The following is a 20810-nucleotide window of genomic DNA, read 5'->3' on the forward strand; positions in this document are numbered from 1 at the left end:
TTTTAAAATCAAACGCCCATAAATATTTTTTTAATAAACAACAACTACAAGGATATTTTTCTAACACCTGTGGTCATTATTGTATGTTGTTCGGACTTGTTAAATGTAGAAATAAATCACTTAACTGCTCCCTGAAAAATTTCAAGAAAAACGACTTTACTTATAATGATAAACAAATACTTAAAATGTTTAAGAAAAATTTCAAAAAGTAAAATAAAAGTTTCTATTATAAATTTAGTTTAATGTTTCTGAGCGATACCATCTCTTGTTTAACTTATAATATTTAAGCATAATATTAAGGGTCACGCCTTCCAGAAAACTAATGTAGGGAGGATCTTTTAGAATAGCTGACTCAGGCGCACACATACATACCGAGTATCCGTGCATACAAGTGTTTAAAATTTTAAAATCAAGTCAGCTAAATGTAAAACTGATGTATTATAATTAGCCTATGTTCTATGTTCTAGCTACTTTTAGGCCTGTCTGTTTTCCTGTCAGACTTTCTGTATGAACGCTGAGATCTCAAGGACATCAAGTGACTTTGAATTAAGCTTACATATTCTAGCTATCCGTCGCAGAGTAAATGGGCGTTATGTATTCCTTAGCAAAATGTACCAAGTATCAAAATTTGTATACTTGATAAGTATGAACGCTAAGAGGTATAAGTTGGGACTAAACATGCATATACCATGCATATACACCACAGTACAAGGTAGTTGGAGATCTCGGGTACTTTAAAAGCTATGAAGTTGTGATTAAGCATGAATATCTAACAGATGATAGAATAGCTCAAGGTCGTTTTATGATCGGGCCTTCTATAATATTATGTTTTGAATATATATCGTTTTTTATTCGAATATTTTGTAGAAATTTTATAAAAAATGTATGTTATAAAACCTTACAAGGTCTTTGAGCGTCAGCATGCTTTATGTTATTCCGGCAAAAGGCGTCGCTATCAACATTTTTGAAAGTCTCTTTGATCTGAATTGCTAATTTACTGGATGAGCTGTTATTTTGGAAATAAACTAAATTTACCATTTTTCTGATTGTAGTTTGTTAGCAAATGCAGACGAAAGGGTTTTTATTATGTTGCACTCAAAATTAGATTGAACGTTAATCTCATAATCATGCATTTCACGCCACCTTTAACAGATGTATGCCAATTTTTCTCATGGTATTAAGTTTCAAATTAAATTTAATGTATTATATTATATATAAGAATATTAAATATTTCTAAAAAAAAATATGTCATGGAGGATACAAAATTATAGTTTTATATATTTATAAATGCGCTAGAAGTTTCAGTTTAAAGTTTAATTTTGATATTTTTTGCGTACACGTAGAGAAATGCGGGTAAGTATATCTGTGTAGTGTTTAGTAACTGATCCTCAGCATGGCTTCCTAATACGATTCCCCATTCCTCGTTTGCTCAGTTTTTGACATAATGAAAAAATTAAGCATATACGAGGTGTGTTCAAAAAGTAAGGTGACTATTCAAATTTCGCGAATTTCAAATTTTTCGATTATCGATTTTTTTGTTTTGTTATATTGGTACACTCTTCCCTAACATCTGTACCAAGTTTCAATGGAACATCCTCTTTTGTTTGGTTGTGAGAGGCGTAAAGTTACAAGTTGTTTTGCGAGCTCGGCGATTTTTTGCTATCGAAAAATATGGATCAAAGGATTTGGATTTTTTGGCCAAAAACAACACCACAATAATGCCTCAGCCACCATATTCACCGGATTTGGCCCCATGTGACTTTTTCTTGTTCCCAAAACTGAAGATAATCGAAAAATTTGAAAAATTTGAAATTTGAAAAGTCACCTTACTTTTTGAACACACCTCGTACATACATATGTTCTGAAAGATATCAACCCTAAACAGCCGTTTTCGAAAAAGTGGCGATTTTTGCCACTCTTGAATATTTTATTTTTAGCTTCCAACTTGTTTAAACATTATCACTATTATGCAGGTCGCTATACATTTATATTAGTAGTATATTTTGTTTATGTGAATGATACATAAACTTCAATATGTTTGAAATCGCGTAATAATTCAAATCTTATTGATAAATATTCAACATTACTTAGAGACCAAAGTTTAAAATATACTTACCAGCAACTTCAATTTCGCAAAACTGCCCAAACCCAATCGTATTATTGGCCACACATCTGTAAGTCCTAGAAATTGCATAGTCCGTTTCCAATACATAAAAACTCTTTTCCGAAAAAGTTTTTTTATCACCACTTCCCAAAGTTTCAACAGATTCATTTTCAGCTTTAATTGACCATGCAAAATCAACCTGCAAGATATCAATCAATTTAAATTAAAGAATGTAAGTGTTCGATTTGTTTTTTATTAAATTATTCATTGTTTATTCTGAACTCGTACTTGATCGATTGTACTAGAACTCACCTTTCAAAGAGTAAAGATCGAAATCTACATACTTACTACTATACTTCCAAATACATAATATAATAATTTTTTCTGAAATCTTTCCTTAAAATTCTATTTTTACTTTTAATGCAGCGTCGGAATGGCTGAGTTCTTGAAAACTACCCTCTGCATTCTTCTAATTAGATAACTGGAACTTTAAGGATAATAAAACCCATCCTACCCAGGAAAGCACGTTGGGCTTGTGGTCTCTAAATAATTTGTAAGAGAAAGTTCCAGTGAAAAACCGATAAAAAAAATACAGTATAAATTATTTAGTTTATAGGGACGAACTTGTCAGCCACTACGTATATTAAGCAAGAAGAAACGCTATAGTCGAGTGCCGCGACTATAAGATACCCGTTACTGTTTTATAAAATTTTAAAATATTAATTTTCCTAGTGGAAATTCTTTAAGCGCCACCTTAAATGTATATATTTTTTAAATACGCTTGAAAAAGTTTCAGAATCCGATATCTCTGGCTTAAGCCAAGCCTCGGAATGTGATTAAATGTGCTTAACTTCTAAGTCCCTTTGATAAGCCAGCAATAAGCTGTTTAGTTTTGAGGCCCTGGATACAATTAGGAGAACGGTTTAATATTTTACTCCAAAAAAAATGTTTAATAACCGTGACATCACTATGTGAGGCCTCGTAAATTAAATTCCCAATAAATTTTGAAATAATGTTGCGATTTGAATAATTTTTAACAAGTCGATTAGTATTAACAGTTTCATCAAGGTCAGATGATAAAACCCAGTTTCAACTAAAAACGTATTTTTGATAAAAATTTGACTCATATGGTCGGTCACTTAATATTTGGTCATAAAATTTATAACAGAAAGGAAAACATATAATATATTCAATATTTTATGTATATTTAATATAATAGTCATTGTCTTTCTAAAACTGCAATCCTTTGGAACAATATAGACTCCGCAAACGTTAAGATTCTTCTTAATTCAAAATTACTTTAATTAGAATGATCGCTGTAAACCTATACAATCACAACACTAGCAAAGACATATTTATACTGAACTTACCTCTACAGGGTTTCCGTAAGCAGTACAAATTAGCGTGTCCTGATCATCAATTTCGCGCCTTTCGATTTCGCACCGTGGCTTAACTTCAAAATTATCAATTAGTAGTTAGTGAATATAAATTATTATCTAAGAACACCTTTTTCATTACACTTTTACTTACATTGGACTATGATTATGGTTTCAGCAGTGCTACTTCCATGCTTATTATAAGCAAGGCAGGTATATGTACCATTATCAGTTTTTTTCATGACTTTATTTAAACTTAATGCATATTCATTGGATATAGTTTCGTTTTTGAAAAACCACTTGTATGAAGGTTCTGAAGACATATGCAGATGGTAAATGAAATATAGTTAAATGGGCTAAATTACTAACCCGGATTTGCTCGGGAATTGCATGTTACACGGCCTAATAAAGTATCTTCTTGCACGTAAATATTATTCTTCGAAACCGTCGTATTGTCAGGTGCAACTATTAGAAAAAGATAAGAGTTCTTTTTATATAAGAGTAATTAATTGCACTTACATTCAATGCCAAAATAGGTCCGACTTCTTATGCTACCACCCACAGTATTGCTGCTTGAGACGCATGTGTAGTTCGCATTATCCGCCTCAATGTCAAATTTCGCATTAGGCCAATTCGGCATATTGAAGTGCTGAAATATCAGTTATTAATTAAAATTTAATTAAAACACATTGCATTAAAAATTCGATTGTGTTCGAAACCTTTTTAAAATAAAAAAGAACAAACTCTAAAATCTAATTTTTTGGCAATTTTTCAGGGTCAAACCAAAATCTGTATCAAAATATTATTGAACCAAAGTTTTAGCAGATTGTGGGCTTGACAGTGGACATGGCAAAATTATAAGGAAACCTTCAGCATTGCAAGATTTACACAATAAACTTGCTTAGTCCAAACTGTCAAGACCTTGTAGGTCCCGAGATCCCACCGTTTTTTCGTTGCGCAGGCGTCTCTGGAAACTGCATATCTATCAGTTGTAGTTTTACAGACCCAGTTACAGTCTTAGAAACAAGAAGAAACGCTATAGTCGAGTGCCGCGACTATTAGATACCCGTTACTGTTGTAAAATATTCATCTTGCTACTGAAAATGTACAAAGCGACACCTATTGTCAGAGATAGCCTGTTTAGAAACTGATAGTGACGTTACTGCCCACGTGAGACCTTATGACACATTTCTTCATAAATAGCGAATCATTGTTCCGATTTGAAAAATCTTTGGTATATCAACAGATATTGACAAAAATATGTTATACAAGGTCAAACGAGGACATAAACTATGATATTATGGATGCCACAGTATTCCGCGGTTTCTGGGCGTTAGAGTCGGCGTGGCCAGACGGAAAAAAATCGCATTTGGGGAATCATAAAAAACTACATACTTAATCCGAACTTTCTATCACTGTCAACCGCGGTATCAGCTTTTCTCCAAAATGGGAACCGTCTTTCGAGCTTGGTGGGTTCGTCTTTCGGACAGACGGACATGGCTTAATCTTTTCGCTATTGACACTGATCTAGAATATATAAGTATACTTTATAGGGTCGGAAACGCTTTCTTCTAACTTTTACATTGTTTTCAACGAATCTAGTATTTCCTTTTACTCTACGAGTATCGGGTATAACAAGAGTGTGCTGATTTTAACTTGAGCTTTACTCGTAGTTCCCCAGATCTCAGTGTTCATATGGACATGACTACCTTAAATTCTATCCATTACCCTATTATTTTACGAGTAATAATATAGTATAACATAATATAATATTATATCCTTTACAAGTTTTATATATTGCTAGGTCGGCGTCCGGGTCTTGCACAAAGCCTCTTCTAAATGCTCAACCGCTTTAGTTTACTTTGTAGGAGCTAATTGTGGTATTTTTGGTTGGCAGAAAATGGTTGATTTAAGAAAGAAGCGTTTTTATTCATAAAATAAATTCTCATATATTTTTTATCAGCAATAGTATTAGATCAGTTAGTATTAACGCTATAAAATCTTAGAGTAGCAATTTCAAAATACTATGTCAGAAGAAATTTTTACTGACATCTGCTGACGGTATCGTCACTTCCCAAATTGACGCATTATAATTTTTTTAATAAATTGTAAAATTATGTTTAGGTTTTAAATAGTGTTGGTACATCGGTATATGGAAAAATACATCATACATCGATATGAACGAAACAAATATATTAAAAGTCAAACAAAAACTTAAAGTATTATACTATGGATGCACCAGTTTTTCGCGTTTTGTGGGCTTTAGATTCGGCACAAACAAACACGGCTAAATCCTTATATATAATATTTACACAACGAGTAACGGGTGCGGACAAAGGAAAAAATATACATATAAGTTTATTAAACTTACCAACACTGATAGCATGCTTTCGAAGTCACCAGTGGCTGGTGATGCTTCCATGTACTTTTCCTTTATAATGTATCGGGTATCGTTTCGCTCTATTGGATCACCATCTTTTTGCCAAGATATTTCACAGCGCGGGACGCATTCAATGCGACAAGTCAAGGTTGCATTGGACGAAGAATGCAGCATTCCCGTATAAGGTGGCAAGTTCTTGATGAAAAACGGTGGTGCGTGTACCTCCAAGTTAACAGTAGCCATTACACCTTTACCCCCCTCGTTATATGCGTAGCAAGAATAATTAGTCCGGCTATCGAGACCAACTGGTTCCACCGTCCAGTCCTTTGTTACAATGTCCTGCAGAGGACCTCGACCTCCACGCAGCCAACGGAATCTGTTGGGTTTCGAAACTATTTGAGCAACAAACGAAAATTTCCCTCTTTTTCCATAAACAGTATAGGACGATGTGGAGGCATTCGAATCGGGTATTTGTTGCACCCCCGTGTAAAGTATTATGATTTGCGATTGTGGCATATAGGTGGTGAGCGTGAGTAATGTACAAAGTGAATGGTTTAAATGTAAGTCGATAATAGCATGAGTTTCTTTAATTTCATGGGCTTGGTGGGTAGCTTCTCGTGTTCGGAATGATATTTGTGACGGAACAATGGACTGAAGTTGCTTTTGGTCCTTATGCAGCAGCAGCGCTTCGAAAGCTATGTCGGCTTCCTGCGGTTGCAATGCTTGGACGGTATGAAAATCAATAAGTGGTGCGTGTTGAGTTTTTCTAATTTTGTAAATCTGGTTGGCCTGACGTTCTACAAACCTATTTGAATCAGGATATCCTGGATCATCTACAGAGCACGAGAATGTGACACTCTTTTTTTTTACGGCGACTAAAGGAAAATGAGATAGTATAGCAGGTCCCGGTTCGTAATGTACCTGTTAGGAATATTCATTAAAAATGTACATTCTAAATTCAATGACTTATCCGAAATCAATTTAGACTAACCATCAGTTCTTTGTCTTCACTACGTGGACCCCAGCCAGCGGAGTTAAATCCCTCGCATGAATAGTTGTAGAAGAAGCCGCGTCCAATACTCTCTAATAAGAGCTTACTTGGATCTATATGGCATAGATCCTCCTAAAAATAAATATAACAAATAAGAATTGTAAGAAGAAGGCGTAGCAGGGCTCTGAAATAAACGCATTAGTAAGCTTATCGCATATTTCTACTTCATTCGGACACATGAACATTGACTTGATTCGACGTCGTGTTCAAAAATTTATACTAATTTGAGTGGCACTCTTAAAGGAAAATAATATTTCCTTTTACCCGTTTTTATACTCGTTCCTCGTAGAGTAAAAGGGTATACTAGATTCGTTGAAAAGTATTATATGTAACAGTTGAAGGAAGCGTTTCAAGCCCTATAAAGTATATATATTCTTGATCACGATCAATCCGGTCAATCAGGATCAACTATAAAAGATACAAAGTTGAGACTAAGCATGAAGATTCTTGAGGTCAATAAGCAGCGCGAGGTTATTTCAGCATCCTGCCACGCCCTCTCTAAATCGCAGAAAACTAAACTCGCTTAAATCTCAGGAACTATTAGAGTTAGGAAGTTGAAATTCAGTATGTATAATATTTGGATGCAGGCGCATCAAAAGATTATACATACTGAAAGGCGCATCAGTATGTATCCGGCCACACCCACCCATGCGCCCATATCTCGGTAACTATAAGATGGTTCGAATTAAGCATGTAGGTTTTTATGACGCCCCTTATGTGAATTGCTCTTTTCCGATCAAGCCACACCCACTTTAACACCCACAAAACCCGAAAAACCAAAAATTCGAAAATCTCGGGGACTATAAGAGCTAGAAACTTGTGTTTAAAAATACGTATTTAAGAGATGCCATTGAAACAATTGCTCAAAGTGTAAATAAAAAACGGGTGTTCAAAACAATCACTTCCCATTTGATATAGACTGATCAAAAAGTAGAACATATATATATAGCGTTATATATATATTCATATACGAGTATATTACATATATATATATTTATATATTACATAAATACATACATATTACATATATATTTATATATCACGTATATACGAAATTATAAATTATCTTAGCTTTTATAATTATAAAATATGTAAAATATTGTTCAAATGAAATAGCTTATTGGCTGTATACTTTAATTCGTTTCTTAAAAATTGTTTAATAACGTTTTCAAGTAACACATTTACATACTCTTGTTTCTTCACAGTCTGGAAGCTCCTTAAGAAGGGTAGAGTTTGCATACCACCTCACTTTGGTAAGAATTAGCGGATTGGCATCTAATACATTGCAAAAAAGCGTGACATTTGATTCCTCGCTTTCCTTTACAGGCCCCTCTGGTATCATAAGAATCTCTACACTTGGAACATCTATAAAATATTTTAAAGTAATATTACAATAATATAATTATAATAAGAATAAAACATGTACATTTCTAAATATAATATATATATTCAATATTCTTACACTGCACGTCCAGATTGATTTTTCGATTAGATGTTCCTTTGCCAATAGTATTTGATAATTCACAGGAATAATTTCCAATGTCTTCTTTTCCTGCAGACTTTATAACGAGAGCCACGTTCTCAGAATTCCCGCCTTTATAATGATTCGTTACATTTACATTCACCAAATCATCATTGCGGTACCTAAAAGTTAAAAAATCGTCTATGTATATATTTTAAAATTGTTTTTCATTTCGGCTGATATTTTCCAGACAGAAGCGTAAATTGATTACTGTGGGCGGTTTATCATTTTCAGCAGAAAAGTTTATATAGTAAGTAAAATAGATGAAAAATCGGTTTTTATGTTAGAAAACCGTGACCAAGCGCTCAAATGAGATGTATTATATTTTGTATATATTTAGGTGATTGGCTAGGAACTTCTATTTTCGTCGTTTTTATTATTTTAATATTATTTGTAATTTAGTTTTAATCCATTCCTAATTATGGATTGTAGTTTATTGGTATCTGATTACTGTTTTAAGCAATTTCAAAATAATAAATTTGCTTTTCCAAGTGTATTATTTTTCCCTACCTGACCACCCACATTCTAATGTCCACAAAACGTGGAGAACTATAAGAGCTAACTCAGATCTCAGGAATTATAAGAACCAGAGAGTTGCGACATGTAGCACACGGTCTGAAAAATCCCGGGCCTAAGACATATGTAGATAGTGCTAGTTTTATTGCAGTCGCCTTTTTTGACGTTAATTTTGTTAATTTCAAAACAATGGTTTAAAAACAAATTCTGTTTAAGGGAAGCAATGGCTCACAAAGTGTTATGGGTACTCAGAATCAACAAAATAGAACAGGAAACGCTATAGTCGAGTGCCGCGATTTAATTTTGCTAGTGGAAATTCCCAAAACGCCACCCACTGTCGGAGAAAGCAATTTGAGTAACTGATAGTGACGTCACTGTCTTATACCTGGGGTGCTCGAAATCGTCTCTTAACACAAATACAAGAAAGCGTGCACATATTTTCTGACGTTTTTTTTGTCGGTTTGAGCTGTGTACTGAGAGAGAAAAATCATCACCCATTTTACTAACCCTCCAAATTCGAAATATACTCTAAATTGCAAACAGAAGGTATAAGGAATGAATTCTAGTGCAAGTGCTCGAAGATGTTCCAGGAAGAAACAAGAACAAAATATTTTGCCTTTGGTGACGGAATGAGGCGGAAAGAGGAAAACAAAAAAATTGTTAGTGTAATATCGCGGCGAGCGCTCAAAGCTTATGAGAGCAAGTCCCTATGCTCCGAGACACATTAAAGACATGACTAAATCGACGCGGCTATTATTCAATATACCAAATTACCTATGTACCTATGTATTTCATACTTTCCGACCAAAACGATACAACCTTATAGCCTACTCTTTATATAAAAACTTGAAAAAATAATATGAGTTTAAATTATTATTCTCTCCAAGACCTTATTTCCTTATACTTTACTCGTCATATAAAAAACAAGAAGAAACCCTATAGTCGAGTGCCGCGATAGTGATAGTGACGTCACTGCCCATGTGACGACTTCTAACCTACAATTCTTTATAAATAGCGAAATAATGTTCTGATTTGATAAATTTTTGGTAAATCTATAGATATTGACAAAAAACGGTCTCTAATAGAGATGCAATGTTGAAATTTGGCATGTTACAATCTTTAGATGCCAGCGCTTACGCCCGCTAAGCTCAAAAGACGGTTTTCGCATTTTCAAGAAGACAATATATCTCGGTAACTATAAGTGATAGAAAGTTCGGATTAAACATGTAGATTTTTATGATGCCCCAAATGCGAATTGTTTTTTTTTCCATTTAGCCACGCTCACCCTAACGCCCACAAAACCCGAATAACCAAAAATGCAAAAAATTTGAGAACTAAAAGAGCTAGAAAGCTTAAGAATACGTATTTTAGGGATGCCACTGCAACTTCCCACGAGTTTTTATCCGGCCACGCCCACTCTAACGCCTACAAGACGCGGATCACTGTGGCGTCTATAATAATATTATGAATGCCTTCGTTTGACGTTGTATAACTTATTTCTGTTTATATCTATAGATTTACCAAAGATTTTTCAAATCAGAACATTATTTCGCTTCTTATGAAGCAATTTAGGTTATAAGGCATGGGCAGTGACATCACTATCAGTTACTCGACATGCTTTCTCCGACAATAGGTGGCGCTTGGGTAATTTCCACTACCAAGATGAATATTTTAAAATTGTGTAAAACAGTAACGGCTATCTTATAGTCGCGGTACTCGACTATAGCGTTTCCTCTTGTTTTTCTTTAAATTTGATTTAAAATGTTATTATTTTGGAACTTATTAAGAATTTAAGATTATAAAAACGAAAATATGCATAGCGCACCGTAAGTTCATAATTAAATGTATTTATATTTCTTTTGTACAGTTAAAATAAAAGCAATTCAAATATAACTTACGCGTAAAGAACCTATAGGTCTTAGGTCATACAAATCTACGAATGATGTATCTAAAATCTACTTACCATTCAACATGTGTTAAAGAAGCAGGATTTGCTACATATTCACAATTAAGAAGAACTACTTCACTTGTATTAACATTAATACTAGTTGGACTGACTTTAACAACGGGGGGATCTAGAGAAAATTAAAAAAATTATTGTATTAAGAAAATGTATGCCGTATTCTTAAGTGACCTGTGTTCCAGTATATCTTAGTTTCCGTAGTTTTAATAATACTAATTTAAAAAAATAAGTAATAACATATTATAAGTTTATCATATGTTTCCGTTTCTTTTTTACTTGGTATTGAGATGTGTTTTGTTAACTAGAAGTAATGCATTGGCTTAGAGTGTAAAAAGATTTAGATCCCAAACCAAAAGCCGTCAAAAAACTACTTTAAAAGTCAACATTTTTAAGCGAATTTCCTTCGACATTAAGAGTCGTTTGATTTAAAAGCAAAAACACAAAAAAGTGTAATCTTAAATAATTCATATTTCGACGGACATGGCTAGATCAATTCAACTAGTTATTCTTATAACGAATTTAAATACCATAACGTGCAAAAATATTTTATGAGTACAGCCATTTTTCGGATTAACAAAATGTTTTTTGGCTTTTCTCAAAATCCAAAAATTTCAACATTTAATTTTTCATTTGTAGTACTGGAGCACAACTCATCTTAAAAGTATTATTAATTCACTTACATAAAACTTCGAGTGTTAATGCTGATGAAATTGGTTTCTCACGATTGATTTGTAAAACCACATTTTCAGCTTCACAACGAAAAACTCGATCATTCTCAAAGCGAGTGGCGTTAAAAATTAGTTCTGATTGAGTGTGATATGTGCCATCATTCTTTTCGAACTATGATAAATATATTATATAAAAATATCAATAAGGCGATTACAAAACTTATTTTTACCGATTTAATCCGAATTTCAGTTAGGTCATTTTCATCAGCACTAATTACGGTACTGGAATTGTACCATGTAAGATTAACAGCTGGTCGAGCCCCGTGAATCTAAAAAAAAATAGTTCGTTCAGTATATATTTAGAAAAAATTGTTTTAGCGATTTTCATACTGATTATATTTTAATGTCGTATTTATAATTATGTTGAATGAATTTACAACATTACTAAAATATATATAGTGACATATCCATAATAACCTCGTCACCTCCACTTTAGTCATAAGCAAGATATAGATACTTTTATGTAAACTTAATCGACCATGGGAAAAAGATAAACTTTCGCAGACCTTTATCTAAACACCCCGGACCTATATTTAAACACAGACAGATCGCAGGCCTAAATTCTTTTCCCACACTGCAACTGAAAAACAAGAGAGTCTTATTACTCAGACTCTTAGACTAAACATTCACACCGAAATTTTCCATAGACGATCAAGGTTAAAGTAGGAGTCCTGTTACGGACAATTAAAAAGAGAAATCTTGTATTCAAGAGTATCGAACTTGAATACAAGAGAATAAAGCTTAGATATAAGAAAGTTCTCTCAGAGAACATAATAATTGTAAAAGCGCAAAACCAAGGCTTCATAAAAAATTAAGACTTAAGATAAAATCAGTTTAAGACATTTAACGCTCGAAATCAGTTATCATCGGTACGCGTTTAAGCATAATTATAATCGGCACACAAAAGTAAAGTTTATAAATCTAAAAACTACTGTAAAACTCAACACCCAGTGAAGTTCATTTCAAGACACGAAATTGTTCGAGCTGGTGTTCTTCATCAAAGAACCTTGTAATAATTCGGTTTAATAAAAATAAAATTATATTTTTTTAAACTTACGAATGATCAAGCATTTCATTATATATATTACCTTCTATCTATCTATATATAAAATTGAATGTAAACAAAACTTCCAAACCAAACTTCCGCAGTTGGTTCCAGAACAACGCGCTGCGTATATGCGTGCAATCACAGAACAAAGTGGTGGACTGTTTTTCATAGATGCGCCCGGTGGTAATGGCAAGACTTTTCTTCTATCGCTAATTTTGGGAACCATACGATCAGAAAATAATATTGCACTGGCCATTGCATAATTTGGAACCGGCAACAAAACATAGGCTTCAATATGCAACCTCAACAAAAACTCTGAAATGGGCAGAGTTTCCAAAATGTGTCAAATTATTATATGGGACGAATGTGTCACAAGAAAGCATTGGAAGCGCTTGGTCTTACACTGCTAGATAATTGGCGAACCCATCGTTCATCTTAGAAATATAAATCCACCTCGACTTTGCAATGGAACCACGCTCTTAGCCAAGAAACTGATTAACAATATTATCGAAACAACAATTTTGACTGGGAAATTCAAATGCTAAGACGTACTGTTGCCACGTATCCCAATGATTTCGACGGCTATTCCATGCATGACTATCAACAAAGCACAAGGATAATAATTTGGAGAGTACATGCTTCTCGCATGGGCAGCTCTATTGGCCTGCTCGCCCGTTGGAAAATCAACTGTTTAATTCGCTTACGCACCTGATGGAAAAATATAAATCATAGTCATAATTATAGAGCACTTCAATAAATGTTGAATAGAAACCTAAACGAAAAATATTTTATTTTGCCCGCGCTTGAAACATAAGCCAAGCTTGAGAAGCGGAGCGCGACGGCCAGCCTTCTCATTTAAAGGCAAGCGTGCCGAGCGAAGCGAGCGATGTAGGTTGTACATATCTTAAGATATTGTAAATTAGTTATTACAAAACAATCTATACATGGTCAAACTTAATGCTTAATGCTTATTGGGTCGGAAAAGCTCATTTTACCTGTTACATTCTTTTTAACGATTATATTTATTATATTTTACTTAACGAGTACAAATAAGTTCGAGAGTTGCTAGGTAAATTTGTTTGCCATGTCCATCTGTCCGTATGAACGCTGAAATCTCAAAAACTATAAGCGATAAAAAGTTAAGATTAAGCAGACAGATTCTCAAGGTCCTGCGCAGCGCAAGTTTATTTCAGCATCCTGCCACGCCAATTATAACGCCCATAAATCCCGAAAAATTAAAATCGCTGAAATCTCAAAACCTCTTAAAGCTAGAAAGTTGGGATTAAGTATGTATTCTCTTGAGATGCCAGTGCATCAGAGAACGTCAAGGGTGTCTTTTTTCGGAACCCGAATCACACTTATACATTTCGAGTGTTTGTCGCTCTCATGAACACCAAGAAAAGCGCACACACCCGAGTGCACAGATCACTTTGTGTGTTTGCGTTTTTGTCACCCACTCAATTCTATGCACATGATTCTAATGCTCATAGCAAATGAAGGGAGTGTCTGAAAAACCCATGTTTTTGGGATGAGTGAGTCGGGTGTCTTCAAATGATTCGAGTGTTTCGGGTGTCTTCAACTGATCTGAGTGTGACCTGCATGAGCAGCAGAGAACGGCAAGGGTACACCCATACAATGAGTGCACTCGAATCATATGTGCCTTTTCGGGACTCAGAGTGTGATCGGCACCCTAAAATAAGGGTGAGTGTCTTGCACAGCACATTTTGAATGTGCACAAATCGGATTGTGCGTTATGAGTGTTTGCGTTTTTGACACCCGCTCAATTTTAGGCACATGAGTATAATGCACAGACACCCTAAACACTCATAGCAAATGAAGCGAGTGTCTGAGACACCCATGATTTTTGGGAAAGTGAGTCGGGTGTCTTGAAAATGAGTCGAGTGTCTTGAAATGATTCGAGTGTCTTGAAATGAGTCGGGTGTTTCGGGTGTCTTCAGCTGTATTGCATGAGCAGGTCATTGAGGGTTGACCGAATAATTTTACATGAAAGGAAGGAAGGAAATTCCAATAATGGCCCCTTAAAAAAGGCCAAATATTTTAGGATTTTCCATGTCAGGCCATCTACCTGATATTCGCAGTGCAATTGACTTATGATCTGTATTCTTATACGCATCTGCAAAAACGGGAATACATTTGCAGGTAGATGGTTTGATAACAACACGGAAAATCCTAAAATATTGATGCAATGTACGTTTTTTTGGGTTTTTTAAGACTTTGTCATTAAATACTTGTAATGATTATAAACTCTTATTTTTTAATATTAGTTACTGAAGACGGCAATAATTTGTATTATTAGAAATATACTTTTCTAAGATTAAATTATTGGGATTTCCTTCCTTCCTTTCATGTAAAATTATTCGGTCAACCCTCAATGACCTGCTCATGCAATACAGCTGAAGACACCCGAAACACCCGACTCATTTCAAGACACTCGAATCATTTCAAGACACTCGACTCATTTTCAAGACACCCGACTCACTTTTCCCAAAAACATGGGTGTCTCAGACACTCGCTTCATTTGCTATGAGTGTGTCGGGTGTCTGTGCATTAGGATCATGTGCCTAGAATTGAGCGGGTGTCAAAAACGCAAACACCCTAAACGCACAAAGCGATCTGTGCACTCCGGGTGTGTGCTCTTTTCTTGCTGTTCATGAGTGCGACACACACTCGAAATGTATGAGTGTGATTCGGGTGCCGAAAAAAGACACCCTTGACGTTCTCTGATGAGCAGGTCATTAGGGTTGAATAATTTTACATGAAACGAAGGAAGGAAATCCCAATAATGGTCTCATGGGTGTGTCAGACACTACTTTCATTTGCTATGAGTGTGTTGGGTGTCTGTGCAAGAGAGTACTGGGTGCGCAAGTGCAGATTGGAAATGAGCTGTGCAAGACACCCACCCTTATTGTAGGGTGCCGATCTGAGTGACGAAAAGGCACAAATGATTCGGGTGCACTCATTGTCTGGGTGTACCCTTGCCGTTCTCTGCAGTGCATCTCAAGGTGAAACCACTATCCGGCAACGCCAACGTTTTATAGAAACGCTGAGATCTCGGTAAGTAAAAGTGATTATAAGTGATTAAGGGATTAAGCATGCAGTTTCTAATGATGCTCCCAATGCCTATTATTTTTTCACCATCTCGAACGCCCATAAAATGCGGAAAATCAAAAACTCTTAAATGTTGAGATGACATCGCAGCTCAAAATGGTATTTTCATACAGCCATGCCCACCTTAACGCCCACAAACCGCGGAAAACTGTAGCGTCCATAATATTAACCTTGTATAACATATTTTTGTTAACATCGATTTACCAAAGATTTTTCAAATCGGAACATTTTTTCGCTGTTTATAAAGAAATGTAGGTTATAAGGCCTCACATGGGAAGTGACGTGACCATCAGTAAATAAAAATGCTTTTTTGACAAAAGGTGGCGCCTTGTCTATTTCCACAAGCAAAATGAATATTTTAAAATTGTTTAAAACAGTAACGGGTATTTTATAGTCGCGGCACTTGACTATACCGTTTATTCTTGTTTATATTTTCGAATTGGGAGTCCAGTTAGGGTCAGTTCTTAGTATGACAGTGTCTGTCCACAGAGACTGTTGCTTCCGTGCAGTTCACATTTTAGGTAAATACTATTTATTAATTCTTTTTCAGTTTTTCGCGCTTTATGGCCATATACGGAAAAAATTATACGCTAAGGGGTATTATTAGAAAGTGCATGCTTAATCTTAACATTTTATCACTTATAGTTACCGAGATCTCAGCGTTTCTATAAAAAGCGAAAATCGTTTTTCGAGCTTACGGATGGGTGGGCGTGGGCGTGGGTAATGGTACCGCCTTAAGATGCGCTACCACTTTTAATAATAATAATATAATTGATAATTTTACATATCAAATAGTTCCTGAGATTTTACCGATTTCAGTTTTTGAGGGCGTTGGAGGGGCGTGGCAGGCTGCTAAAAAAACTTCCGCTGCGTAGGGATCCCCAGAATCTGCATGCTTAATCCCAATTTCGTATCTCTTATACTTCCTGGAACCTCTGCCTTTCACGGGCAGACGGACGGACATGGCTAAATCGACTTGGCTATTGACCCTGATCAAGTATATAGATACATCTAGGTTGGTGTTAGAAATATGGAATATTAGGGCAACGCCGTTTGTCTGGACGCTTTTCTTTTTGGTCATCTAAGAACTCTAAAAAGCTGTCACATTTCCATTAGGTTATGGACCCATAGTGACTTTACTGCGCGAAAGGTATAGAAAACGAGAGGAAACGCTACAGTCGAGTGCCGCGACTATAAGATACCCGTTACTGTCTTACACAATTTTAAAATATTAACTTTGCTAGTGGAAATTCACAAGGCGCCACCTATTGTCAGAGAAAGTATGTTGAGTAACTGATAGGGACGTCACTGCCCATATGAGGCCTTATGACTTAAATTTCTTCATAAATAAAAAAATTGAAAAATCTTTGGTAAATCGATAGATAATAACAAAAATAAGTTATAATAATATTATAGACGCCACAGTTTTCCGCAGTTTGTGTTTAGAATGGGCGTAGCCGGATGAAACCTCGTGTCAAGTTGCAGTGACATCTCCTAAATACGTAATCTTAACCATAACTTTGTAGCTTTTATAGTTCGCGAGATTTTTGCATTTTTGGTTTTTCGGGTTTTGTGGGCGTTAGAGTGGGCATGGCTTGATCGGATCCGAACTTCTTATCACTTATAGTTACCGAGATATAAGCTTTTCTAGAAAATGCGAAAACCGTCTTTTGAACTTAGTGGGCGTGAGAGTGGGTGTGGCCGGATAATGGTTCCAGCATAAGATGCGCTGGCACCCCAAGATTATACATACATACTGAATTTCTTTCTAGCTCTAATTGTTCCTGAGATTTAAGTTATTTTAGTGATTTATGGGCGTTAGAGTGGACGTGGCAAGATGCGGAAATAAACTTGCGCTGCGTATGGACCTCAAGAATCTTCATGCTTATAGTTCCTGAGATCTCAGCGTTCATACGGACAGGCGGACATGGCTCAATCGTCTTCGCTATTGACACTGATCAAGACTTTATACGGTCGGAAACGCTTCCTTCTACCTGTTACATATGTACTTTTCAACGAATCTAATATATCTTTTTACTCTACGTGTAACGGGTATAAAGAGTTTTTGACGGTCGTGCTTGCTACTCGCGGCAAAAGTGAACTAATTCCTGCGTGGAAAGTTCTGGACTTAAGGCGGGGTGGATGGCTTCGCGCTAAAAACGGCTGTGGTTGTGTGCGTATGATTTCCTGCATGAAAAGTTCTGGACTTAAGGGTGAGTTGCGACTAAACACGAAATATGAATCCGAGTATGATATTATAGAAAGACTTGAAAGAATGAAGATGACAGTGAAGAAGTTAAGGCTGCATTTGATATAAAAGATGAAACTCTTGCGAGCATGATGTTACACATAAAACTGTCTCAAATAAATCATGTAAGCATTGTGTTACAGCAGCGAAAACATTGGAAAGGCTTCTACCAATACATACATATGTACATATGTAGGTCACGGGGACCGGCGCAGCGTGTATTTCTACTTCGGCAAATGCTTCGCATGAAAATGGCAGACGAAGACAATATTGGATCGCGTATAAACAAGTTTTCTGATATTATGGAGAATATGAACGAAATCGGGGTTTTGCTGCCCGAAGTGGTTACAGTTATTTTTTTGCTGTCTAAACTGAGGTACGCCCTCGAAAATTTTGTTGTCGCTGTTGAGACGCGCGATAGATTGAGAAAGAGACAAAAATGTTCGCGTCGCGAATTAAAAAAAAACTGTTGCAAAAACCGAATGGAAGAACAAAGGTAGAAACAAGAGAGCGTGTTGGTCATGCGGTCGTCATGTGCATATAGCTGTAAATTGTCGCGAAAAGGAAAAGGCCGAAAAGAAAAAAGGAGAAAAAAAGAGAATACTCGCAATTATTCTGTTTTCGTTTATGGGTCAAGTGAGTTCGGAGAGTCCCAAGAGAGTGTTTGGTGCTTGGACAGTGGAGCAACGACGCATCTTTGTTGCGACCGCACTAGTTTTACAACTGTAAAGGAACACCAAGAGAAAACAACATTGACCAGCAGTAATAGCATGATGGCAGAAGATCGTGGAAATGTACGCATGCAATGGAAGAAAAGTAGAATCGATCTAGTGAATGCGAGATCTTGCGTGCGAAACGTGTGCTAAATGTTAAATAACAGTAAGGCCGTTTCCGAAAGTTGCAGAAAATCGAGCGAACAATATTTTGCAACGGGTTAATACATGTTGGTTATATGATATTTTATTTATTGTGGAACTCGGATAAGAAGCTGTATGTTTAACATGAGTAACTTATAAGTTTATATGTTTAATAAGGCTGCGCGACAATATGTGGTGACGTCTTCAAAAGCAGATACAAGAAGAAAGAATACATAAGAAAATATCGCATAAAGCAATAAAAGGGTAGCTTAAGAGTGACCAAAGTTTGTATATCGATTGTTGCCCGACAAATCATATTTCAACACTCCTTCTCAACAATCATATACTTTATACATATTAATAACAATTCATTTCATTAATACATTTTACATGTTTGTTCTTTTGCAAGTTTTTAGTTAACACATCTGAGACCATATCATTAGTACTTATATACTTAACATCTATTTCATTTTTAGTATATAACTCTCGTACATGATGAAACTTAATATCAATATGTTTACTACGTTTATGCAAAATCGGATTCTTAGCTAAACATTGTGCGCTTTGATTATCGCAATACAACAAAACGGACTTGGTTTCTAAGAAACCCATTTCATACAATAGTTTCTTCAGATATATCGCCTCTCTAGCTGCCGTGGATAAGGCAATGTACTCGGCTTCGGTGCTGCTAAGTGCCACCGAACTTTGCTTTTTTGATTCCCACGAAATTGCCCCGCCAGCAGCAATGAAGACGTACCCGCTATACGATTTGCGATCTGTAGTATCGTTAGCCCAGTCAGCGTCCACGTATCCATGTATCTCCTTTCCAGTAGCCTGATAGTGAAGCTTCATGTTAGCCGTGCCTTTAAGATATCTCAGCACGCGCTTTGCCGAAACTTCATGCTCCTTGTGAGGATTGGCGTTGCGCTGCGCCAGTTTCACTACCGAGTGTAGTATGTCTGGCCTAGTTGTTATAGCCAAATACATCAGGGTGCCTATTAACGATTGATAGCCTTTCTCGTCAATGGCCTTGCATTTGGCGTCATCACATTTGACTTGATGACCCGCCTCCAGTGGTGTAGCTACAGGTTTGCATGTTGACATGCCCCAGGCATGAAGCATCTGCTCGACATACTGCTTATGGCCGATAGCTATGCTGCCAGTTTCGCCATCGCGCTCAACTTCGATGCCCAAAAAGTGATTGAGCTGGCCGCCATCCACAACATCAAACTTATTAGCGATTGATGCTTTGATGCCCAAAAGTTCATCTTTATTTGAGCTGGCAAGTAAAAGATCGTCAACATAAACTGCTATTATATTTATACTACCTTGTCCATTGCGTACATATACGCACGGCTCGCTGACACACGGTGTAAAACCAAGTTTTTTCAATACTGCGTCGAGCTTAGTATTCCATTCTCTGCCGCTTTGTTTAAGCCCGTACAGAGACTTCTTTAGCTTTAGGACCTTCTCGGGAAACTCTTCGCTTACGAACCCATCTGGTTGCCGCATGTACACGTCCTCCGATAGCTCGCTGTTCAAGTAAGCAGTAGATACGTCCATCTGATGCAAATGCAGCTTCTTCTCAACCGCCAATGCCATGATCATTCTAACGGACGGGTATCTGACCACAGGTGAGAATGTTTCCCAGAAGTCAACACCATAGCGCTGAGCACATCCTTTGGCAACTAGTCTTGACTTAAAGCGCTCTACATAGCCTTCCTTGTCAACCTTTACGCCAAATACCCACTTGCAGCCTATAGCCCTTTTATCTTGTGGCAGATCCACTAGATCCCACGTGTTATTGGCCTCTAGCGCATCCATCTCCTTCTGAATCGATGCTGACCATTCCTGCTTCATTCCTGACTGATTAACCTCACCCAAATTT

The 20810-nt window shown here is 36.2% G+C and overlaps 1 protein-coding gene across 25 annotated transcripts in view; it reads right to left on the reverse strand.

Moving 5' to 3' along the window:
- Positions 1-20810, reverse strand: part of LOC108118341 (B-cell receptor CD22) — a 65965-nt gene that overhangs the window by 25318 nt on the left and 19837 nt on the right. For 19 of the 25 annotated variants that reach the window (XR_005993726.1, XR_005993727.1, XM_041818253.1 and 16 more), the window contains 12 exons: positions 11811-11909; positions 11593-11752; positions 10913-11024; positions 8374-8555; positions 8101-8276; positions 6852-6983; positions 5852-6781; positions 4000-4129; positions 3850-3945; positions 3635-3793; positions 3475-3557; positions 2117-2303 (listed from right to left, as the gene is read on the reverse strand). Coding sequence is in view for 23 of the 25 variants with exons in the window: in XM_041818253.1 (XP_041674187.1) it covers positions 2117-2303; positions 3475-3557; positions 3635-3793; positions 3850-3945; positions 4000-4129; positions 5852-6781; positions 6852-6983; positions 8101-8276; positions 8374-8555; positions 10913-11024; positions 11593-11752; positions 11811-11909 (2446 nt within the window). In the remaining 2 variants the exon portion in view is untranslated. The remainder of the gene's footprint in view (positions 1-2116; positions 2304-3474; positions 3558-3634; positions 3794-3849; positions 3946-3999; positions 4130-5851; positions 6782-6851; positions 6984-8100; positions 8277-8373; positions 8556-10912; positions 11025-11592; positions 11753-11810; positions 11910-20810) is intronic. The other 6 variants (XM_041818266.1, XM_041818250.1, XM_041818251.1 and 3 more) reach the window with 2 other exon arrangements.

The sequence above is a fragment of the Drosophila eugracilis genome, unplaced genomic scaffold, assembly GCF_018153835.1.
Source record: "Drosophila eugracilis isolate 14026-0451.02 unplaced genomic scaffold, ASM1815383v1 contig_2154, whole genome shotgun sequence".
NCBI classification, from domain to species: domain Eukaryota; kingdom Metazoa; phylum Arthropoda; class Insecta; order Diptera; family Drosophilidae; genus Drosophila; species Drosophila eugracilis.